Source organism: Myxine glutinosa, chromosome 13, assembly GCF_964187855.1.
Source record: "Myxine glutinosa chromosome 13, kmMyxGlut1.1, whole genome shotgun sequence".
NCBI classification, from domain to species: Eukaryota; Metazoa; Chordata; class Myxini; order Myxiniformes; family Myxinidae; genus Myxine; species Myxine glutinosa.
Window position 1 is genome coordinate 60,202,438 of NC_136273.1, and position 25,078 is coordinate 60,227,515.

At 52.1% G+C, this 25,078-nt stretch overlaps 1 protein-coding gene across 6 annotated transcripts in view; it reads left to right on the top strand.

Annotated features, from left to right (window-relative positions):
* Positions 1–12,786: 12,786 nt before the first annotated feature.
* MCCC1 (methylcrotonyl-CoA carboxylase subunit 1) overlaps positions 12,787–25,078 on the top strand; it is an 87,165-nt gene continuing 74,873 nt past the window's right edge. The window contains exons 1-6 of one of the 6 annotated variants that reach the window (XM_068134468.2): positions 12,787–12,931; positions 15,318–15,361; positions 15,522–15,658; positions 15,885–15,980; positions 19,697–19,818; positions 19,920–20,067. In XM_068134468.2, the coding sequence (XP_067990569.2) occupies positions 12,894–12,931; positions 15,318–15,361; positions 15,522–15,658; positions 15,885–15,980; positions 19,697–19,818; positions 19,920–20,067 (585 nt within the window). In that variant the 5' untranslated portion in view covers positions 12,787–12,893. Of the gene's footprint in view, positions 13,023–15,317; positions 15,362–15,521; positions 15,659–15,884; positions 15,981–19,689; positions 19,819–19,919; positions 20,068–25,078 lie in introns of all 6 variants that reach the window. The other 5 variants (XM_068134470.2, XR_013621226.1, XM_078767570.1 and 2 more) reach the window with 5 other exon arrangements.

The window sequence follows — 25,078 nt, forward strand, 5'->3', positions numbered from 1 at the left end:
TACTGGGCATGCCCGGGTGTCAAGGGCGAGCCTTGGAAAGGCGAGTCTGGACCTGCCCGGGCGTGTTTGGCTGCGGCCTGGCAAGTCGAGGCTGGGCGTGCCCGGGCGCTCTGGACGAGCCCTGGAAAGGCGATAGCGGGCATGCCCGGACGCTCTGGGCAAGCCCTGGAAAGGCGATAGCGGGCATGCCCGGACGCTCTGGGCGAGCCCTGGAAAGGCGAGAGCGGGCATGCCCGGGAAAGACGAGACCGGGCGTGCCCGGGAGGTTCGGGCTTGCCCGGGAACAGTGAGTCCGGGCATGCCCGGGAGAGGCGCGTGTGGCCGTGTTCTGGCCGGTGCAAGGCGATTGTGTGCATCCAGTGGAAACCGCTACACACGCCCCTCCAGAATCGACCTGCACCAGCAGGGTCAATTTAAGGGGGGTCCGGATGACCCGGCCGAAGCGACCCCTGGAGGGTCGTGGGGAGGGGTCCGACGTGGTGGTGGGTGGTCGAGCGGGGGGAACTGTGGACGGGGGGCGGCCTCGCCGCGGAGGAAGGGCCAACCGTGGTGGTCGGTCGACGTCCATGTGCGCCGGTTTGAGGCGGTCCACAGAAATCCGGTCCGGCCGTCCGCCGAAGTCGACGATGAAAGACTTGTCGCCCCGTCGCAGGACCCGGAAGGGCCCGTCGTATGGCGGCCGGAGTGGCCCCCGGTGCGCGTCATGACGCACAAAGACGTACTCCGCTGTGCGAAGCGCCGGGGGGACGTAGGACTGGGGGCCACCGTGGCGGGACGTCGGCACGGGGGCAAATCGTCGGGCGGCCTCCTGGAGGTCCGAGCGCTGGCGAGCGGCGGACCAGGGACTGGTAGCGTCGGGCACGAATTCGCCCGGGACGCGGAGCGGCTGGCCATAGACGAGCTCGGCGGCGGACGCCTGGAGGTCTTCCTTGGGGGCCGTGCGAAGGCCCAAAAGGACCCACGGCAGCCGGTCGGCCCAACCATCGTCCTGAAGGCCGGCCATGAGTGCGGCCTTCATGGAGCGGTGAAACCGCTCGCACACCCCATTGGCTTGGGGGTGGTAGGCCGTGGTGCGGTGCAGCGTGACCCCCAACGAACGGGCGACCGCGCCCCAAAGCTCAGACGTGAACTGTGGGCCGCGGTCGGACGAGATGTCCGCTGGTGCGCCGAAGCGCGCGACCCAGGTGGCGATGAACGCCTGCGCCACGTCGGCGGTGGTGGTGGAGGTGAGGGGCACGGCCTCCGGCCACCTGGTGGTCCTGTCCACCATGGTGAGCAGGTGGGTGAACCCCCGCGAGGGGGGCAGGGGACCCACCAGGTCCACGTGGACGTGGTCGAAACGCCGTTCAGGCACGGCGAAAGGTGCCAGCGGGGCCTGGGTGTGGCGGTGGACCTTGACCCGCTGGCAGGCCGTGCAGGCGTTGGCCCAGTCGCGGATGTTTCGTCGAAGGCCGTGCCAGACGAAACGCGCCGACACCAGCTTCTGAGAAGCTTTCCGGCCCGGGTGAGAAAGGCCGTGGATGGAGGTGAAGATGCGGCGCTGCCAGGAAACGGGCACGATGGGGCGAGGCTGGCCCTGGGAGACGTCGCAGAGCAGGACGGTGCCCGCGAAGGGAATGTAGGCCAGGCGGAGGCCCGTGTCCACCGCACGGAGTGCCTGCACCGAGGCGTCGGTGGTCTGGTCGGCCGCCATGAGCGCGAAGTCCACGCCGAGGTGGACCGCGTTCGCGCTGGCCCGAGAAAGACAGTCGGCCACGGCGTTGTCTTTGCCGGCGACGTGCCGGATGTCCGTGGTGAACTCCGACACGGCGGAGAGGTGGCGCTGCTGGCGGCCGACCACGGCTCCGTGACCTTAGCCATTGCGTAGACCAACGGTTTGTGGTCGACGAAAGCCGTGAACGGGCGGCCCTCCAGGAGGTGTCGGAAATGGCGAACGGCCAGGAATAGCCCGAGCAGCTCGCGGTCGAACGTGCTGTAGTTTAACTCGTTCGGCCGGAGTTGCCGGCTGAAAAAAGCAAGTGGCTGCCAAACCCCGTCCACCCATTGCTCATGGACGGCGCCCACCGCGTAGTTGGAGGCGTCCGTAGTGAGGGCGATGGGCGCGTTGAGCACCGGGTGAGCCAGCAGCGTTGCGTCAGCGAGGGCCCGTTTGGCGCTGGCGAAGGCCGCGTCCATGGCCGCAGACCAAACAATGTCATGCTTGGCCGGCTTGCCCCGGAGGGCCTCGTAAAGGGGCCGCATGAGCTGAGCAGCGCGGGGCACGAATCGGTGATAAAAATTCACCATGCCGAGGAACTCTTGGAGGGCCTTGATGGAACGGGGACGCGGGAACGTGGTGATGGCCTCGACCTTGGTCGGCAGCGGCACGGCCCCGGTCTTGGTGATGCGGTGGCCCAAAAAGTCAACGGTCGTCGCGCCGAAGTGGCATTTGACCGGGTTGACAATTAAGCCGTGCTCGCTGAGGCGACCGAACAGTGTTCGGAGGTGGAGGAGGTGCTCGGCGCGGGACGTGCTGGTGACGAGGATATCGTCCAGATAGACGAAATGAAACGGCAGGTCGCGCAGCACGCCGTCCATCGAGCGCTGGAACGCCTGGGCCGCGTTCTTGAGGCCAAACGGCATCCGCAAAAATTCGAACAGGCCGAACGGCGTGATGACGGCCGTCTTCGGGACGTCGGCCGCCCGGACAGGTACCTGGTGGTAGCCCCGTATCAGGTCAATTTTCGAAAAGATGACCCGTCCCGCCAAACGGGCGGAAAAGTCCTGAATATGCGGGATCGGGTACCTGTCGGGGGTGGTAGCGTCGTTGAGACGGCGGTAGTCCCCACACGGGCGCCATCCACCCCCCGGCTTTGGCACGATGTGCAGTGGCGAGGCCCTCGCGCTATCGGAGCGCCGCACGATGCCGAGGTGCTCCAACGCGTCGAACTCGGCCTTCGCCATGGCGAGCTGGGCCGGGTCGAGGCGGCGGGCCCTGGCGTAGACCGGCGGGCCCGTAGTGGGTATGTGGTGCTCGATCCCGTGCCGCACCGCGACGGCCGAAAACGTCGGCCGCGTGAGGGCCGGGAATTCCGCGAGCAGGCGAGCGAACTCGTTCGCTGCCGGGAGGGCACACGCCAGTTCGGTCGGCGCGGAGCTGCTCATCGTGCACGCCAGGGAGCTGAATGTCTCGGCGTTGACAAGGCGACGACGTTTGACGTCGACCAGCAGCCCGTGCGCGCAGAGGAAGTCGGCGCCCAGCAAAGCCATGGGGACGCAGGCGGTCACAAAAGTCCATTGAAAACGCTGGCTGCCGAAGCAGAGGGTGACGACGCGTGGGCCGAAAGTGCGTATGGCCGAGCCATTAGCAGCGACCAAAGAGGGGCCGCAAATGGCGTCCCGCCTGTCCTGCTCGGAGGCGGGTATGACGCTCAGTTGGGCGCCGGTGTCACACAGGAAACGCCGCCCAGACGCTTTGTCCCGAATAAACAGCAAGTTGCCCGAGTGGCCGGCGCTCATGGCTGGGAATGAACGCCGGCCCGGCCGTTTCCCGACCTGCCGAAAGTGCACGGGGGCCGGCACGTCCGAGCCTTGTGTCCGAACCTGGCGTGGTAATAACACCACGCCCGGTCAGGTGGAGGCCCCGGCCGTCGTGTCGGAAGCGGGCGGTGCAGCGTGGCGGCCGCCAGTTGCACCGGCAGTTCGGCCTCCAACCGCGCAGGGCGCTCGGGTGTCGTGGGCGTCGCCTCGGACGGCGGCGGGCTCCAGGTAACCGCGCCGATGTGCTGGCCCGCCGAGGAGATCTTATCGGCTTCCCTGGCGAGGGCGCGGGAATCCGTGATCAACGTGCCACCCAGGGCGAGGCGTACCGGGTGAGGCAGCTGGCGAAGGAACAGCTCGCGGAACAGAAAATCCGGACAGTGCTCACCGAGCAACGAGAGCATATAGTCCATGCGCTCGGACGGGCGCGTGTCGCCGAGCTCGGGCAGAGCAAGCAGGCGCCGTGCGCGTGCTGCCGGTGAGAGGGCGAAAGCGTCGAGGAGGAGTGTCTTCAGCGCGTCGTATTTGTCAGCAGCCGGCGGGTGCTCGAGGAGGCTCAAGGCGCGGGCCGCGGTGGCGGAACCGAGCGCCACCACAACATGGTGGAAGCGGGTGTCGTCCGCGGTGATGCCTCGCAGGGCGAACTGAGAGTCCGCCTGAGCGAACCAAACAGCCGCGTGAGCCTCCCAGAAGGTAGGCAGTTTAAGCGTCACTGCCGTATCCATGTCGGTAGGTCACCAATGAAGGAACTGCGCTCCAACGCGAGTCGAAAGAATTGACGCGACCAAAGACGGAATTCGTCCGAGTTGCTTTATTGAAACAAAATAGCTCAGGTATTCTGACAAGCCCGTTTATCGGGCAGCAATATATATACATATTTTTGTCGGGAAGTTTGCCCGGCAAAAGCTATACCGGGCATGCCCGGGTGTCAAGGGCGAGCCTTGGAAAGGCGAGTCTGGACCTGCCCGGGCGTGTTTGGCTGCGGCCTGGCAAGTCGAGGCTGGGCGTGCCCGGGCGCTCTGGACGAGCCCTGGAAAGGCGATAGCGGGCATGCCCGGACGCTCTGGGCGAGCCCTGGAAAGGCGATAGCGGGCATGCCCGGACGCTCTGGGCGAGCCCTGAAAAGGCGATAGCGGGCATGCCCGGACGCTCTGGGCGAGCCCTGGAAAGGCGAGAGCGGGCATGCCCGGGAAAGACGAGACCGGGCGTGCCCGGGAGGTTCGGGCGTGCCCGGGAACAGTGAGTCCGGGCATGCCCGGGAGAGGCGCGTCTGGCCGTGTTCTGGCCGGGGCAAGGCGATTGTGTGCATCCAGCGGTAACCGCTACAATGCTTTGGTTTCTACAGCGTGAAGCCGAGCTAGGTGTGAGGCAGGTGCACCAGCCCAGAGGGGAGAGCAGTATTCCATTGAGCTGCGGATGAAAGCTTTGTATGTGCTGAGGAGCTCAGGTGTGCCAAGGAAGGACTTCGCACGACGGAGGATGCCCAGTCGGCGACTGGCTTTGGAGACCAGCTTTGAAATATGGTTTTCCCAGGAAAGTTCATGGCAGATAGTGAGGCCCAAACGCTTGAGCGACAGAACTTCTTGGAGAGGATTGTTGAGAAAGTAGAAGTAAATTCTTGGAGAGGGAGTGGGAGACAAGAGGGGGAGAGAGAGAGGGAAGCACAAGAACAGTGGGGAACAAGAACATCAGCAGATCTGTGGTGGGGAGAGGGGTGGTGTGGGGTGCACTTGATAAACAAGAATTCCGCCATTCCGACATTGGGTCGCCATTTGCCAACCAACGATATTGCTCAGCTGTATCTTGATCATCGTAACATGTGGTTACGATGTGATGTTGAAAATGATATTCAAAGAGAAAACTTCAATCGAGAAATGAAACACTTTGCGAACATAAAACAAGTTTTAAATGAAACAAGTTCGTGGAATTTCGTGAAGGGGGTAAATGAAGACATTGATATCTCGACTGGGGGGGGGGGGGCAAAAGGATTGGGGTCCCGCCATGATACCGGCTGCCCTGCGCCCTCTATTCACGAGCGCTGTCCAACCACTGATCAGCACAGGGACTTTGACCTGCTCCGTTACCCGCCTGGGTCGGTTCATCCCTCTTTAGGAGAGCTGGAGAGCACGAGGCTACCCCCGACTCCCTATGTCGATGCCGAGCTTGATGTGGACGCCCGATCGACACAGAGAGATACAGCACAGGTGACCCGTCCTCATACGATCACCTCAACCCAAGCCTCCGAGACGCCGGATTACAGACGCACGCCACTGCGTCCGGCGAGAGATCAATCAATGAATGAATTTGTGAATGAATAAACACGTACGCCACAAAGGACTTGGGAAGATCAATTGAGCGGGAGCAAGAGTCAGTCGAAGCATGATTTACTTTTGCTTTCGGGGATATTTAAATGAATCTTTGATAAAGTTATTTATTTATAACCGGCAGAGAGCCGCAGAAATTCCCTGCGTCAAGTAAAATGAGACTTCAAGTCCTCAACCCCCTCCTCCCAACTCCAAACCCAAGTCCTCAACCCCCTCTCCCAACTCCAAACCCAAGTCCTCAACCCCCTCCTCCCAACTCCAAACCCAAGTCCTCAACCCCCTCTCCCAACTCCAAACCCAAGTCCTCAACCCCCTCCTCCCAACTCCAAACCCAAGTACTCAACCCCCTCCTCCCAACTCCATACCCAAGTCCTCAACCTCCTCTCCCAACTCCAAACCCAAGTCCTCAACCCCCTCCTCCCAACTCCAAACCCAACTCCTCAACCCCCTCCTCCCAACTCCAAACCCAAGTCCTCAACCCCCTCCTCCCAACTCCAAACCCAAGTCCTCAACCCCCTCCTCCCAACTCCAAACCCAAGTCCTCAACCCCCTCCCCCCAACTCCAAACCCAAGTCTTCAACCCTCCTCCCAACCCCATCTTCTTTCGCCTCCATTCCCAATCCCAAGTTTTCAAAACGCTCCCATCTCCTTCAGCCTCCCTTCCCAATCCCAAGTTTTCAACTCGCTCCCCATGCTGTCGTTAAATTCCTTCCCCAGTTCAAGTCAACACGAGAACCCCTGGAGCTGTCAATTTGACCGCAAGCACATGTTTGGTAGCTGACTATGAGTGTAATTTTTTTGTTCACAGTTTTGATTTTCCTTGACTTTTCTTGATTCTGGGTGTTGAATGTTCATACAAAATATTGACTTCCTGACCTCAACCACATTTGAGTTACAGGCTATTATACCTAAAACCGCCACTGCGGTCAATTTGACCCGCTAAGGAAATGTATTGCATAAAACACATGGGTTCAGCATTGATGAATTGTAATTTGAGATAAGTTATTATCAATACATGTTTCGATGAGATTTCATCTGTGTGTGCCGAATCTGCTGAGCTCCACCCTCTGCCGCCCCATATCTCAACCCTCAGTCTCAGATCGGCACTCTGCAGCCTCTTCACTCTCTGCAGACCTGGATAAAATCACAAACTGGTCAAACAAGTGGAACATGTCTTTCAATCCTGACAAATCTCACACTCTTACAATGTCTCTCCGAAAAGACCGTCTGGACAACCCTCCCATCTACTTTCTGAACAATCCTCTCGAAGAAGTTCTGTCACTCAAGCTTTTGGGTCTCACTATCTGCCATGATCTTTCCTGGGAAAACTACATTTCCAAGCTGGCCTCCAAAGCCAGTCACCGACTGGGCATCCTCCATCGTGGGAAGACCTTCCTTGGCACACCTGAGCTCCTCACCACATACAAGGCTTTCATCCACAGCTCAATGGAATACTGTTTTCCCCTCTGGGCCGGTGCTCCTGCCTCACACAGGTCTGTGGTCTCTTACCTGAATTGAATAGTCTTGGTCTCTTACCTGGGGCCCCCCACCATTCTTTCATAACACCTTGTCAAGAAACAGATTTAAGATATTTTGCGATTCTTGCGATTTGACCAAAGGTCAACAGGTCTGAGCGTTTACAGGGAGACAAATTTGTACTGGTGTCTGAAGTCTGGAATCGATTTATACAGAATTGCATCCTCTGCTATAAGCCTGGGGAAAACATCACCGTGGATGAGCAACTGTTACCCTCGAAGGCCAGGTGTCGATTCACCCAATACATGCCCAACAAACCAGACAAATTCGGAATAAAGTTTTGGCTAGCAGTTGATGTGCATTCAAAGTATCTGCTGAATGGGTTTCCATACCTGGGCAAATATGAGCACCGTCCTGCAGACCAGACGTTGGCTGAAAATGTGGTGCTACGTCTTTTAGATCCTTACTTGAATAAGGGAAGAAATGTTACCACAGACAACTTTTTCACCTCCCTAAAGTTGGCAGAGAAACTGAAATCAAAGAGCACAAGCATGGTGGGCACAATGAATCGTGTACGGAGAGAAGTCCCCTCCTCAGTGAAGAACTCAAGGGCACAGCTCTACATGACTACTGTGATGAAGAATGGTCACACTACCCTAACTGTTTACCAGGGTAAGATAAATAAGAATGTCTTGTTGCTCAGTACCCTGCACCCCACTGTAGGCCTAGGTGTAAAAGATAACCCCAAGAAGCTTCCTGAAACTGTTGCTTTCTATAATTCAACAAAGTACGGAGTGTATATTGTTGATCAGATGCCCAGGAAGTACTCTGTCAAGGCAGGATCTCGCAGATGGCCAATTCATGTGTTTTACAACATTCTGGACCTGGCTGTCAAAAATGCGTGGGGACTGTTCAAGTCAGTGACTGGGAAACACATCAACCGCCGATACTTCATTGCGGAACTTGTTGACGAGCTCCGAAAGGAGTACTTATCAGAGTCATCACCCCGGGAACGACAGCAGTTGAGTCGCTTGGAGGAGGGGCCTCCAGCAAAGCGCATGCGGAAACAATGCCAAGTCACCAATTGCAAGAACAAAACGGTGGACACCTGTGCAATGCGCAACAAGCTCATATGTGGCAAGTGCACTGGACAAGTGGTTAAAAAGTGCATATCTTGCTGTCAGCTGTAAAAACAAAATGGTGGCCAGTTGTGTGATGTGCAAAGAGTTTGTCTTTCAACTCATCTAATCATTACAAGCAACAACCATGTTTAACAATTGATTTCTTGCTTTACTTCATACCATGACCAGCCTTTTTCATCAGTGGTCAAAATGACCGCTGTCGGAGGTATTAGGTAAGTGGGTGAGGCTGGCGGTTCTAGTGTTAAAACCCCCCTCACAAAAAATCCTCAACACCCTCATCCCAACTCCAAACCCAAGTCTTCAACCCTCCTCCCAACCCCATCTGCTTTCACCTCCCTTCCCAATCCCAAGTTTTCAAAACGCTCCCCATCCTGTCTTTAAATTCCTTCCCCAGTTTAAGTCTTAAAACCCCCCTCCTCACAAAAAATCCTCAACCTCCCCCACCTACATTCCCAACACCTCAACCTCTCTCTCCCAACTCGCTGCATCCGCCACCACCAACTCTTTGACCTCCCTTCCCTCTTTCTTCCCGTTCTTAGCAACGTTCCCTTCCTGTTCATAAAGAATAATCTCATGTTGGAAATGGGGACGAGGAGGTGTGAGCTCAATCAACAACCCCTCATTCACCCCATTGCTCCTTCCTTCAACCCCGCAGTCGGTCGTTTGTCCTTCAGTCCGTCTGTGTCCCTCTGCCTCACCACTCGATCCACTCATTCTTTTATGACTCACAATCAACCATCTGTTCTCCAGTCCCTCGCCATTCCTCCTCCTCACTCTTTTAATCACGGAACATTCGAACCATTTGTACTCTAGTCCGTCCATCCTGTAATCCTCGGTCTGTAAAGTCACCACCAACTTCCATCGAACCCGTACGTGCCAGCGAATCCCTCACCTCTGTCTCAGAAACAATAACTACACCAGACCAGTCAAATTACCTTGTAAATATCCCCGCAAAGGTGGGCGGTCCGCTTCGAAAGTCCGCTTATCCGCTTATCCGCTGCAGCGGACTAACGTTTTCGAAGTGGATAAGCGAATCGGAACAACCCCCGGAAACCGAAGCGGATAAGCGTAAGCGGACTACCGAAAAATTAAAGCGCATCGCGATTCGCCAAATCAGCTGTTAGCCTGAGCTGTTACTCTAGAATTGTGAATATTTATTTAAGTGAATAATAAGTGAAAACTGAATATTTTATTGGACGCTAGAGCGGCAATAACGTCAAGATGGAGAGATTTCTGACTCTCCAGCCCAGCGGCAGTGCCAGGAACAGGCACACGAGCGACGCAAACCAGCAGTCCCAGCACAGCGACATCCACAACCCGGCGGTCAACATGATGGGGGACGTGGAGGACAGTCAGGAGATCTGCGCCCTGACCCCTCAGCTCGCGCGCAGCGAGAGCAGGATGTCGCTGGACTCAATCGAGTCGGCTGAGATCAACGTGACAATGGACACAGACAATTCCAGCCTCAGCCAGAAGTGGAGGCACATCGCCCCCTTCTTCAAGGTCGTGGACAGCAAGGCCACGTGCACCAAGTGCTCAAAGACACTCAAAGCCCAGCCCGGATCAAGTTCAAACTTGAAGGTGCACTACCAGAGGTACCACGATGCCCAGCACAACGACCTCAAGGCGGCATGAAGGAGCAACCTCCAAATCCTCAAGAAGGCCCACGAGGTGGAGGAGGAAGACGAGGACTAGTCAACAGACTGCTAGTCTGTTGACTAGTAGACTCTCTTGTCAAAGAAAGGACGGGCAAATTGATTTTTCTTTAATGTAACTTGCATATATTAAAATTATATTTAAATTAACTGTAGAGTAGAGTAGAGTCGAGTGGAAAACTTTATTTCAATAAATTTTGAATAAATTTTATTTAAATAAAAATGTATATTTTTGATCTTAAAAGCTTTGTTTGTCTTTGTAGTAGTTAGAAATGGCTATTTAGGCTTAAAAAGCATTAAATTCCCTTTAGAAACGTCAAAAATCGCTTTTAAAACGTCGAAGCGCTTTTAAAAAATCGAATCGAAGCGGATAAGCGGATAACCGGTAAGCGGACTAAGATTTTCGGCCGCTGAAGCGGATAAGCGAATCGGACTACACGGGCTGGCGGAGCGGATAAGCGGTAAGCGGACTTAAAATTTTCCGAATCGCGCCCACCTTTATAAATATGTCCTTTGCTTTGATGATTGCCTTGCTTGTGTGAAATAAAGAAAGCTGTAGGGGGTTTGTCGAACAGCTTTCACATCTGTCTTGGTTGTCCTTTCTTTCATTGGTCTGGCATAGCGTGTATGTAAAAGGTAGACTGAGAGTTTTTGACCCACTGATTGGCTCAGCGATCAGCCGGCGCTGCACTCATGGGTCCGCTCGGCCAAAAAGTAGTCGGGTGCACGTTGAGGGCACGCTTCCCTATTAGAGGTCATTAGTTCACCGATAGGTAACTCGACATCGAAATCGTGAGAACCCTATTAGACCTCATAATCCCAACCAGCGTCCGCGGAGTTATCCATGGCCTAGTGGCCTCAAGGTTAGAGGGAGAGCGGTGGGTATAGGCGACCACTCCGTGGACCTCGTCCGTACTCGGATCCGACCCATAACAACATATTGTGACGGATTTCGGAGACCCCGGAGAAGTGCATGCCAAGCCGCACAAAGAAACACTCGTATAGTTATCTCCATCGTAAATTGTGCAGCTGGTTTGCGCACCCCCCCCCCCCCCCCCCAAAATGTTCAGTCGGGAAGCAAGAAGTGTTTCCGGTATAATCAAACCCCATTGTGATTCCTTTCTTCTCTATCTATCTCTCCAAGTACCCCTCTCTCTCCAGCAATCAAAGAAAGCTCCAAATGTCCTTCTCAGGTCTCACTGATTGTCGCACCTCACACCATTTAATGTAACACCACACGCATTCACCCATTTGCACCTCTCAAAACACTTGTATTACACCTCTCCGTTTGGACCCACTTGAACCTCCCTGCAAACAGGGACATCAGGAGATCTATGGAAGGGAGAGGGCTGTGGCGAGGTCCACGGGATAAACGAGATGGACAATACAAGGACTTTCATGTAAGAAAACAGGGAATTTGAAAGAGATGGGTTTTGGGTGGATTAACGGGGGTAGAAAAGATCAAGGTTTTCGATGGGGATGATGATACGAGATGGTGGTGAACAGCTGTTTTGAAGACCTGGAGGGAGGAGTGGGATTGAAGAAGAGAGTGTCGGAGATTGTTCCAGAGGTGGGAGAAAAAAAGGAATGATAGAGTGAAGGGGAGCAGAGAGTCTTGATTTTGGTTGTTTCCACAGAAGAGCTGAGGGTTGCTGGCAGATCCTGTGCGACCTATAAGAATATTTGGGGGCAGAGCAGGAGGAGCTAGACCGGAAAAGAGTCCGTGGAAGACAGAAAGACCACCAACCTGCCTGCGGTGAGAGAGTGAGAGGCCCTCGGAGTTAGCTTCATCGCAGGAGATTCCAATGATTCTGAAAGCTTTGATTTCAACAACGTGAAGACGAGCTAGGTGAGAGGCAGGAGCACCAGCCCATAGGGGGGAACAGTACTCCATTGAGCTGCGGATGAAAGCCTTGTATGTTGTGAGGAGCTCAGGTGTGCCAAGGAAGCACTTCCCACGATGGAGGATGCCCAGTCGGCGACTGGCTTTGGAGGCCAGCTTGGAAATGTGGTTTTCCCAGGAAAGATCATGGCAGATAGTGAGGCCCAAAAACTTGAGTGACAGAACTTCTTCAAGAGGATTGTTCAGAAAGTAGATGGAAGAGTTGTCCAGACGGTCTTTTCGAAGAGACATCGTGAGAGTGTGAGATTTGTCAGGATTGAAAGACATGTTCCACTTGTTTGACCAGTTTGTGATTTTATCCAGGTCTGCAGAGAGTGAGGAGGCTGCAGACTGCCGATCTGAGACTGAGGGTTGAGATATGGGGCGGCAGAGGGTGGAGTCATCAGGAAAGAGATAGAGGTTCATCATGATTTCGCAAGTATCACGTGTAAACAAGCAGCGTCACCAATGCCCCCTGCCCAGATGACACTACCTGCGCAGGGTAAAAACTCAGAATCTCAGAATTTGTTGTTGTTCAGCATCATTGCAAAGAACATACGGTATCTTTATTGTTCTTTCCCTCTTCCCCATACTCTCCAGCTGCTCCTATCTCAATATACTATATGCTATCTTTAAGTTTTGAGATATTTTTAGTGACTTATTTTTACTTCGAAACCTTGTCTTCGGAGCACTCAGTGTGGCGGTGTAAAAGCTGAAGCGCACTGGTGTTGAATACATATTTTCCGTTTTGGGCAATAGCACCCCGTGGTTTCTTTCATCTTGGGACTGTAGGATCATTAAATAGTGAACACGTGCCAGTGTTTTGAGGTACAGTATATGGGTTTTTTTTAACACGTGATGATCTAACTCACCGAAGGACTCATCCTGACGCGGCATGGCTTCGTGGATCGCTGCCGCTGCGCGCGCTTCTCGGTGAGGGGTTCTTCCGGTCAGATGTCGCGTCATGGTCTCCGGTCGGGTCGATGCATACATAGATCGTCACACCATCAAAACCATCTCGCCGGTCCAGTGGAAACTCAACGCTAAAATTTTTTGTTGTTTTATCTTTTCGCTGTTTTTGCACATTGTTCATATCATGTTGATGTCGATGGACATATTTAACCTTGGAATTGTAGATTGTGTCCGTGTCAAGAATCCAAGATGGTGAACTGTGTTTGACGTCAATTTTCCTCCAAAAAACTGAGGAATAAAATTATAAATCTGCAAGGGCATGAAGATTTACTGAGGGTTTTTTTTATACAAGGTCGAGGCTCATGGAAGAGCGAGCAGATGAAGTGTAAAATGGTGACTGACAGGTGGCCACAGGTGGACCCAAGCAAGGGAATGAAGGAATAGGAAGCGAGGAGGTGAGGAAACACTGCCATGTGCAAGTAAGAGGGCTAGTTAGATTAGGGTTCGGGTTAATGGGGGTAGAAAAACATCACGGGTCGGGATGGGGGATGACATGAGAAGGTGGTGAACAGCTGTCTAGAAGACCTGGTGGGAGGAGTGGGGTCGGACAACGTTAGGAATACAGTTCCACAAACTGTAGGGAACGTGGAACGGAATGTTGCATTGTGGGGCACGGCACCTTTTGCAATTCCCAGACCGAGAACTGAACGGATGGATGATCAGGATGCAGCAGGACAAAAGGAACAGGAGAGAGAGAGAGAGAGAAGGAGGGGGTGAGAGAGAGAGAGAGGGGTGAGAGAGAGAGGGGGAAGGAGAGAGGGAGGGAGAGAGGGGGACGGAGAGAGGGGGACGGAGAGAGGGGGAAGGAGAGAGGGGGAAGGAGAGAGGGGGAAGGAGAGAGGGAGAGAGAGAGGGAGAGAGAGAGGGAGGAAGAGAGGGAGGGAGGGAGGAGGAGAGGGGGAAGGAGGGGGAGAGAGGGATGGATACCAACAGCAGAGTTGAACGACAAAACAGAGGAGACAAATTATTATTATTATTATTTTTTGTATACAAGATCGAGGCTCGTGTGAGAGCTGACGTCAATCACAAAAAAAACAATCGGACAAACAAAACATACAATAAAGAGAGCGGGAGACAAGATGGGGAGAGAGAGGGAAGCACACAAGTACAACAGCAGAGAACAGGGACATCAGAATATCTGTGGGAAGGAGAGGGCTTGGGGGAAGGAGGCATGGGAAGGCGGAGGGAGGGGGGGGGGGGAGTGCGAGGTATAAAGCACATGGACACTGCTAGAACTTCCAGGAAAGAAGTCGGTATTTCAGAAAAAAAAGTCTATCTGTGGTGAATTAACGTGGGTAGAAGAGATCAAGGTTTTGGAAGGGGAAAATAAGAGATGGTGGTGAACAGCCGTTTTAAAGACCTGGAGGGTGGAGTGGGATTGAAGAGAGTGAGGGAGTTTGTTCCAGAGGCAGGAGAAAAGAGGAATGAAGGAGTGAAGGTGAGCAGACAGTCTTGATTTTGGCAATTTCACCAGAAGAGGGTTTCTGGCAGATCTTGTGTGACCTGCAGGAATATTTGGGGGACAGAGCACAGATAGAGTTGGGGGAGCAAGGCCGGAGAGGAGTCGGTAGAAGACGGAAAGACCACCAACCTGCCTACGGTGAGTGAGTGAAAGGCCCTCGGAGTTAGCTTCATCGCAGGAGATTCCAATGATTCTGAAAGCTTTGGCCTCAACAGCGTGAAGCCGAGCTATGTACCAGCCCAGAGGGGAGAACAGTATTCCATTGAGCCGCGGATGAAAGCCTTGTATGTGGTGAGGAGCTCAGGTGTGCCAAGGAAGGACTTCACACGACGGAGGATGCCCAGTCGGCGACTGGCTTTGGAGGCCAGATTTGAAATGTGGTTTTCCCAGGAAAGATCATGGCAGATAGTGAGACCCAAAAGCTTGAGTGACAGAGCTTCTTGGAGAGGATTATTCAGAAAGTGGATGGGAGGGTTGTCCAGTCGGTCTTTTCGGAGAGACATCGTGAGATTTGTCAGGATTGAAAGACATGTTCCACTTGTTTGCCCAGTCTGTGATTTTGTCCAGGTCTGCAGAGAGTGAGGAGGTTGCAGACTGCCGATCTGAGGGATGAGGAATGGAGTGGCAGAGAGTGGAGTCATCAGCAAAGAGATAGAGAGGATTTTCAAGAGAGTCAGAGAGATCATTGATGAAGACAAGAAAAAGCACAGGGCCCAGAATAATGGGATAATGGGAGTTTGTTTCGACAAATAATGGGAGTTTGGAAGAATGAGGGGTAGTGGAGGATGCCCGGGGGTGGACAATATGGATACAGAAATTGTGTTTTGCACACCTGGTTGTTCGTTTGCATGTACAACTTTGTCATGCTGTGTTGTTGTGTTACAGACGATGGAGTCTGCTGTTACACAGGGATTACTGCACTTCTGCAGGTATTGCAAAGCCGTGGCCATGTTTGTGGATTGGGATCCAGCCTTGGAAGTAGACACCCTCCTGCCTGATTGTAATGTCGTGACACGTGCATGTGTAAATAACCGATGTTGTGTGAAACGACGCATCAGGATAACGTTTTGATGCTTCTTTGATGCGCAGGTGTACGCATAGAGAAGCTGGTGGTTGCGAACCGAGGAGAGATTGCGTGCAGGGTGATGCGAACGGCAAAGCGAATGGGGATTCGCTCGGTGGCGGTATACAGCGATGCAGATGCTTCATCGATGCATGTTTCCATGGTAACGCTTCACCTTGCACACCTGACTGTGGGTGATCAGGATGGCTTGGTGAGCCAGACATTTAAAGGGTCCTGCCTAGCCTGGCTGGGGCACATAACCGTATGATCCCACCCAGAGGCCTTGTCGATCGATGTAGCCTAAGGATTGGACAAGTGTACGGTAAGAACGGTTGGACTGTTTAGGTTACCGACAACTGTTAACTCTACTTTTCCTGCATTCTTCACAGGCCGACGAGGCCTACAGGATCGGACCGCCTCCTGCGCAGCAGAGCTACCTCGACATGCAAAGCATCTTGGGAGTGGCTACTCGTTCAGGAGCACAGGTGTGAGAAACCCACCGGTTCAAGTGCATCCACATCGCTCCGTTGCTGAATTTATAGAGACAAAGAGGAAAAAAAAGAGCGAGAATCTAATGCAACACAAGTTTGGAGAAAACTTTTTTAAATTTCAAGAAACGGCCATAATCTGGTCTGTATTGTAAAAAGGAATTAGCAATTATCCTTGGAATTATTTTCTGATATTCGGAATTCCAACGCAAAGCTTGGAAAAGCCATTTGTCGAGTTATTTGGTACAGCAATTTAATTATTCATTCAAATTCAAACTACAGTAGTCTTGGCGGTGTAACAGCAGAAGTCCACTGATGGGGAATAGACTCCTTTAATTTTATATAATCTTTAATCAACATAGTAAACAGAAAAGCAATTTTTTATTTCCTCTTGAATAGTTAATCATTTTGTTGGTAATAAACGAAGGTTTTTCTTTTTTCGCACAACATTGAGGGTCATGAAGCAGAGATGTCAGGAGGTAACGGGCTTTGATTGGGACCTGAGTGGGCCACAGCAAGCAAGGGAATGAATGAACAGGAAAAGAAGAGTGGGAGGAGGCTGCTACTACTACTACTACTACTACTACTACTACTACTACTACTCATGCCCAGTGAAGGGAGTGTAGCGACCTCCTTGGGAAGTCGAACCTTTTGCACTTGGTTACTGTGGGACAGGGGGAAGACAAATTTTGGGCAGGAGTTTGGATTTTCTTTTGGCATCTTTAACGTCCAACTAATGCCGGCAGACAAGCCGCGTGTTTAATGGCCATCTGAGGGATGGGCACACACATTGATGAATCACCCGGCCTGCAAAACACGATTATGACAGTTGATAGCTGGGTCGGGATTCAAACCCAGGGTAGACACCTTAGAGGTGAGTGTGCTTACCTCTAGGCCATTCTGCCAACCTGGAGGAAACATGGTAGCCAGAAATAAGAGGGTTGGGTTATGAATGGTTCATTGGGGTAGAGGAGATGGATGAGATGCACTGGTGCATCACCTGCTTGAGGCACTGGAGGGAAGAGTGGGATTAAATAGTCTCCAGAAGATTGTTCCACAAAGGAGCAATGGATTTGGGTCTGTGATAGGATGGAATTTTTGGATTTTAACCAGGTGGGAGTTACTGGAAGAACCTGTGCTTCCTGGAGAAGCTGAGGAGGGTCTGAGGGCTGAAAGAGCAGAGGGAGATAGACAGGAGGAAAGGGTGTAAACCAGGCCACCGACCTGCCTGCCTTGCGAAGGCAACATACTGTTATGTCTGGGGGTAAAGCAATATCTAGAGCCAGATAGATCTGTATAGGTAGGTATTCGACTGTCGCGATAGGGAATCTACTTGAAATAAGTTCTGTTAGTCCGGGTTGTCGGTTAAGATGTCTGCTTGTGAACATACCAGGATGTTCGAGTGCTAGCTAGTTAGGGATTAAAGATAACAGCCCCTGTGTGTCACACCTGGTCACCAAACCTTTGTCCCTTATGGCAATGCACACCTGTAAACACTTAGTTAGGTCCCTAGCGCAACATTAACTAATTCCCTTCCCTGACAAGGACTTCGGAAGAGAACAGGTAAAAGGAAACCAGGCCAGGACACCGCCGATGATGGCCGCCGCCAACTACACCTCCGGCAGGCCTAGGAACACCGAGTAGCACGTGCTATGACCACGCTACATGCTACGAGCTATCACCACGCTACGATCCTGTGATTGGTCAGCGTGCTAGGCGCGAACCTCCAGCCAACTAGTGCGAGAGGCGCGAAGCTGGAAGGTTCGGTGGAAGTCGCTGGTTGGTAGCGCGCCAAGGCTGACGTCACCGGCAAGGTTATATCAGCGTGCGCCGAACGACATTTTTAGAGAGCACTCCCAGTTCTTGTTTGCGCAGCCCTTCCTCTTGGACATCCGGCGCTTCGTCTTGTGCAGCACGCTCTCTTCGTCTTGGCAGACCGATCGTGAGTGGAGATCGACCTGTGTGGAGATCGTTGGCGGTGTTTTGGGCCGCGTGGTGCAATTGGGGCGTTGGACGCGTGGTGCTTGGTGCTTTGGAGCTTGGTGCATGGACCTCGTGAGCGGCGAGAGGCTTGGAGCGGGGCCTGGTGGCACGCGAGCAGGGCCGAACGGGGCCGTGTTACACTGCAAGACTACGGACAGATAAGACTGCACACTACATTACATTTACATTACATAACGAACGTTTTTCTTTTGGTTATTCATCTTCCTGTGTGGCGTATTTGAACTGGTGTGTGGGATCCAATTTAGGACTTTGATTTAGTATCGCGTTTTCCTGTCCCTACCTTTTATTACAATAAACCCTTGTATTATTTTCCAATCCCCACAAATCTTGTGTCCGGTTGAGTTCGTTCGCCTTCCACGGTTACGTGCTCCCGCTTCTTCCTCTTCACTTATTCCTCCCCGCGTTTCATAGCAAAATCCGTGTTGGTCGTCGCCTCAATTAATTCCGTTCTGGTCTTCCGCGGCCCCTGGTGTTAACCAAAAGGATCCGTGCGACAATACTTTTGGTTCGGCCTCATCATTCATGGGAGATCCCAATATTATTGATAGCTTTAGGAGTTTCTGTTCTACATGATCCACTGGAGATACATGATATGCTGGGGTGTCATTGAACTACAGACAAAGTCCTTGATTCCAAACTTCCAAACCTGGTTGAGGTTCTTGTGGAATGGTAAAAAGTGCCAATCGTATTCATCGCTGCTTGGGAATAATGTCATTGCGATCCAATAACTGACTTGAGATGCGTTTCTCAAGCTCTAACTGAATATCGCTGCAAGGTTTGCCTGAAAATAATTTCTCTCTTCTGGTCGGTCATCCTGATCATGGTTCTGTATAAATTACCAGCAGTGAATCTGGCCTTCTTTTATGCCTCGAGCTCTTTAGCTTTTGGATAATCGATTACACCCTTTGTTAGCGTTTGAGTAATTTTATTAATGAGTAAAAAATCCACTGGATTTGGCATTACTCATCACAGCACTTTAGAAGGACACGACGTCCTGTGTGCATTGCTCACTCGAGGGAACGTTTTCAAAAGAACAAGAACCATGAAGATGATGCGATGCAGAAACGAGGTTAAAAACCTTGGTTGGTTTCTTCTGTGATGTAACATGTCATCGATTTGATGTATGACGTCATACGATGTTGTAGTTCTTTGGGTATTTGTAAAAAAAAAAAATTTCCTTTTTGCTTTTTTTTGTTCATATTGTATTTTATGCTTCATTTTGATAATTTATTTGTTTATTTATTGCATTTATTTTTTGCATTTGTTAGGCTGCATAGATGCTGCAAGGTTAGGAAAGTTACCGTTGAGCTGTCTTGTCTGGGTTTGATTCCTGTGCCGACTACACAAACTGTCCAATTGGTGTTTCGCAGGCTGGGCGTTACATCGCAAAGTGTCTCGTCCCTCGGATTGACTTTAAACAGGCCGTCCCATCTGCTAGCATTAACCTTAGTGGACATTAAAGATCCAATGTTTTTCACGAAGGGTCGGTGATTTATCACCGGCACCCTGAACAAATTACAAATTCCTGCCCAAATCTCCAAGTCAAGTGTCAGGTTGTGCAGTAACGACTTGAAATGTCTTCTGGCCAGCCACAGGATGGTTGGACTAATTGGGGTCCCTAAAGAAGTTTGTCGTCCTTGTTGGTTGTTTTTGTTGGTCGTCTTATCATAATAATTACTTTTGTGCTTTTCCTGTGGATGAGGTTACAGGCTGTTCATCCCGGCTATGGATTCCTGTCTGAGAGTGCCGAGTTTGCTGAACTTTGCCAACGCAAAGGTGTAGTCTTTGTCGGCCCACCAGCCTCCGCCATCCGAGATATGGGAGTTAAGAGGTACGTTGACATGTTCAGTAACAATGTGTGAAACGTTACGACTGAAGAAATCTCTATTATTTGTTTAATAATCCGAAATTGCTTTATTGTTTTACTCCCAGCACTTCAAAAGTGATTATGGCTGCTGCAGGTGTGCCTGTGATTGGTGGTTACCATGGTGATGACCAATCGGATGATCGGTTACGAGCTGAGGCTAGTCTGATAGGCTACCCTGTCATGATAAAAGCTGTTCGTGGAGGTGGCGGTAAAGTACGTGGTGTGCACATAAACATTTGGTAAATACTGTGGAATAGAAAAATTGAAACTATGAAATGGAGGAATTTGCTGTAATTAAGCAATGGCAGTATGGCCTAGACCTAGAGGTACGAGCACTCACTCGCCTCAAGCTATTTATCCTGGGTTTGAATCTGCCCAGCTATAGCAGGGTGACTCGTCAATGTGTATGCCGTCCCTCATATGGACCTTAAACTGTGCGTCTCATCGGCCGGCATTAGTTAGTTGACATTAAAGATCCCACAGTGTCCTTCGCGAACAGAACATCACCATCGACAAGAAATTCCAAATTCCTGCCCTAACCTTAGTCGTACCCCAGGCCTGGCCAGCCTGTTCGTCAGACTTGGCCGAAAAACTTCCCTCGGCCAACCCCACAAGAAAGTGGGAATAATTGTGGTAGGTAAAAGAACTATATGTCATTGGGGAGAGCGCATACCTCTGGCAAGCTGAACAGTTTATGTTTTGTATCCCACTGATGGGCTGGATCTTGATCCGGATCTTCACCAAAATTGAATCGATTAGTCCTTGTCACATAACCAATCTGTCCACCAAAGTTCGTCCGAACCCATCCATAACCTTTTGAGGTATCCTGCTCACAGACAAACAGGCAGACAAAAACCACACACAAACAGGGGTGAAAATATATCCTTCGTCTACCTTCGGTGGTGAGGGTAATAAGACTATCATTGAGCAAGCTTAACTGCCTACAGTATTTACAGTCACGTGAAAAAGTAAGTACACCACATGTAAAGTTTTGACTTTTTCAACATATTTCAACATACAGCTATTTGATCTTCATTTCAACAATATTGACAGATAAAGGTGATATAATACAGCAAATATCATGAAACATTTACATTTTGTAGTCCATTGTATAATTTAAATGAACATAAATGCAAATTTCGCAAGTGGAAAAAGTAAGTACACCCTCATATTTATCACTACTTCAAATACCTAAAATTAGAATCAGGTGCACCAGCTCAGGTGAAAATGATTAGAACATTGTCAGAGAGAAACTTGGAGGAACCTGTCTTATTTAAAACTCAGACCTTTAGTTTGGTTTGCTCTTTGTTGTTGAAGTGTGTGGCGTCACCATGCCTAGATCAAAAGAGCTCTCTGAGGCCTTCAGAAAGAAGGTTATTAAATGAGAATCAACATCTTCCTTCATCTTCTTTATTTCAAAGGGTGAAATCCTTTTCCAACACAAGCAGGTGTACAGCATTTCGAATCACTAAAGCTTAATCTCTATTACAAATCAAAAGTCAAAATAATAAATGTGAAGGTCCCAACTGGGACAATGTTCAATGTTCTCCTTCCCCCCCCCCCCCCCCCCCCCCCTATGACGAAATGCCTGGGAGGCCTGATGGGAGGGTGTGGAAAAGGATGACGGCTACCTGTAACACACGTAAGGATGATAGTTAGTTATCTCCCCCCCCTGGGGATAAGTTTTTGAGGGTACGTAAAAAACTGATTGTCACACAGCTGGAGTGTTAATGTCCATCTGGCACACTGGTTGGCCCACGGTGGCGGGGAGTGCTCGGTGGCTGGAGCTCCTTGGAACCAGCCTGGTTGTGAGGGAAGAGCCGAGCGAGGGCACGTGGTACCCGTGTTTTAGGTCCTGTCGGGCAGGGGGATCGCCGTGGTGGAGGATTCACTAAGGCGGGTGAACTGATGGGGCTGCTCGTGATATGTGGCCCCTGAGATGGGCGAGGCGGTGAAACAGGTGGCTGGGCCATATGAGGCAATGGGGCCTGTGTAGGGGTAGGAACAGGTGGCTGGGCCGTATGAGGCGGTGACAATGGGGCCTGTGTGGGGGTTGAAACAGATGGCTGGGCCATATGAGGCTGTGACAATGGGGCCTGTGTGGGGGTTGGCTCTCTGGGCAGTCCCACCACCAGGCCAGATTCTGTCCCTGTGCCACACGTGGGAGTGTTGTGGAAGGGAGTGAACTTTCGAAGGTGTTGTCGGTTCCGGATGGTGACTCTGCCCGATCCGTCAACACGAATGACATACTGGTGGTACTGCCGCACTTCAACCACTGTCCCAGTGCGTTCCCATCTCCCAGGGTGGTTGCCGACCAGGTTCTGCAGGTAGACATGATCGCCCACCTGCAGTGGGGGTAAAAGATGGGTGTGCTCACTCCAGCGTTCACGCTCCCTAGAGTGGCGTCTAGCAAGAGCCATTTCCCGTTGTGACATCAGCTCCGTCCATGTTTCGTGTGGGGAGTATCGGCCCATGGGAATAGGGATGGCATCACGTATGGGTCTTCCAAACAATATAAGTGCTGGTGAGGCTTTTGTTTCAGGGTCAATGGAGTTCCTGTACATCAGCAGAGCCCGCTGGAACTTGTCAACATCAAGAGACCCTGAAGCAGTGACATTGTCCATCAGCATGCGCTTGGCCGTCTTCACAGCCAACTCGGCCCTGCAATTTGCGTGTGGGTTTGCCACAGAGGAGATCCTGTGTCGGACACCCCAGGCCGTCAGGAATTCCTGTGTTTGGCCTGATTTGAATTGGGGACCCCCGTCAGAGGTCAATTCTTCCGGGATACCGAATGTAACGAATGTCTCACGCAACCGTTTGATGAGGCCATCTGCACCTGATTCTGACCTGAAGACCATGGGCCAATGCGAGTATCTGTCCACAATCACCACGTAGTCCTTGCCATTGTGGGTGAAGTAGTCACTGCATATCATTTGGAATGGGTAGGCTGGGGGTGTCGACACAGAGGGGGGTTGCATAGGGTTGCTCTTGGCTATCTGGTGGCAGTGTGCACATTGGTCTCTCACTCGGGCAATGTCGATGGAAATATCAGGCCAGTATACCGAATCCATGGCTCGTGCACGCATCGCACTAACACCCTGGTGGGCGGCATGAAGTGCGTGGAGAATGGGTGTGCGGAGCGTGGGTGGTATAACAATCCTCCGGCCCATCAGTACCACGCCATCCACTACACACAGACTGGCAGAGTAGCGGTGAAAGGGGCGCAGGTCAGCGGGGAGCTCTCTGCAGTCGGCTGGGAACCCATTCTCCAGGTGCGTGATGAGGTTTCGAAATGTCATGTCCGAAGCTGTCGCCTCGCGGACCATGTCCCATGTGACGACTTGGATGACAGTTTTAAGGGCGGCGGAAGCAGCTGCAACTGTAGAAGTGTCATCGGCTAAATCAGTGTTCTCTCCGTGCAGGGGAGAGCTGGTCGTGGGGTTGTGGTGGAGTACTGACATGTTAGCGAGGTCAGATTCTGACGGCTCACCTGGTAAGTGGAGGCGAATGGGTTGATCAACAGGGTGTCTTGAAGCGGCATCAGGGCCCAAATTCTTCCTGCCAGGCACATGTATGATTGTGAACCTGTATGGCAGGGTCTTCTCTTTGAGGTTGAGGAGTCTCCTGTTGGCAATATCTGTGAGTGACCTATCATTCAGGACCTGGAGTAGAGGCTTATGGTCGGTGGCCACAATCAGATCTGTACAACCCAGCACATAGTAACGAGTTTGGTGGAGCGCGTAGGCGATAGCCAATGCCTCGCCTTCAATGGGAGCATACCGGCTTTCAGCAGGATGGGTGAACCTGCTGCCCACTAAGCACAATTTCCAGCCGTCAGGGCAACAGGTAGGTGTTCTGGCCTCGCACTGACAGTACTACTGCATCATGAGGAATCCGATGCCATCAACCGACCAGTCTGTTGCCAAGCATGTTGGTCGAGATGGGTCAAACAGTCGGACACCCTCCTGCATTTCTTGGATGATGATGTCCTTCGATCTGTGGAATATTTCATCCAACTCCTCTGTCCAGGTGAATTTTGTGGAAGGCTTGAGTAATGCCCGGAATGGCTTCATTTGTTGTGCCATGGCAAAGGCGTACGCTCCCTGGTTGACCAGCCCGAACCAAGATCTAGCACCGGTGATGTCGGTTGGCGTGGGGAACTTCCTAATTGCATCGAGGAACTTGGCACTGGGCCGTATGTTGGTCGGAGTTATTGTGAGACCAGCAAAGTCAACGGCGTCCTGGGCAAACTGGAATTTCCTTGGATTCAGCGTAATACCATTACGGGCACATACGTCAAGCCATGCGCACGCCTGAAAGAATGCTGCCTCGACAGAATCCGCCCACATGCAGGTGTCATCAACGCACTTTACCTTGTTCTGGAAATCAGCGATGATAGCATCAAAGCGTTGGTTATAACCATCACCGCTGGCCAGGAAACCCTGTGGGGCTACCTTATACCTATAGCGTCCCCATGGTGTGATGAATGTGGTAAAGTGTTGGTCCTCCTCGCGGATGGGCACCGAGTGATACCCATTCCATGCATCGGTCACCGTTTTCTTTGTGCCCTGAGGGATGCGGTCGGCCAGGTGGAAAGGGCTGGGCACATGGTGGGTTTGACGTGCGGCCTGACGGTTTAGGGGTTGCAGGTCTACAGTCCGCCTCGGTGTGCCATCGGTTTTGCCTGTCACAACCATCCGGGAGCACCATGTTGTAGGCGTGTTTGTGCTGACCTGCTCCAGCACGCCGATACGGACATCCCTCTGGAGATCAGCATGTACTTTGTCCTGCCAATGGATTGGGATCAGTGCTGGCTTGTGGATAGCCACCGGTGTGGCATTGGGGTCGACATGAAGATGTAGGGGTTCGCATTTCATGAGAGGCAGTGGTTGGTGCTCGCACACATTAAATGTTGTGGGCCCGTAATATTCGAGAAGCCATGCCTTCAGTGCATCTACATTCTCTTCAGTGGCCTGTAATCCCGGGGGTAGAGAGGTTGGTATTGGGGGTGGTTGAAGGTCACGCTTGGGACAAGAACAGGTTGGCTCCTCATAATTCTCTGCAGCTGCAGTCGAGGCTAGGTGTTCTGTGGGAGTGGTAGCTGGGAAGTTAATGGGGATGGTACCCAAGGCGACAAGTGCCTCTCTACACAGGAATGCTTTCTCCATGCCGTTGGACACATAACACAGCAGCCGTGTTGACCGGGGAGAACCGCTGGTGTCTC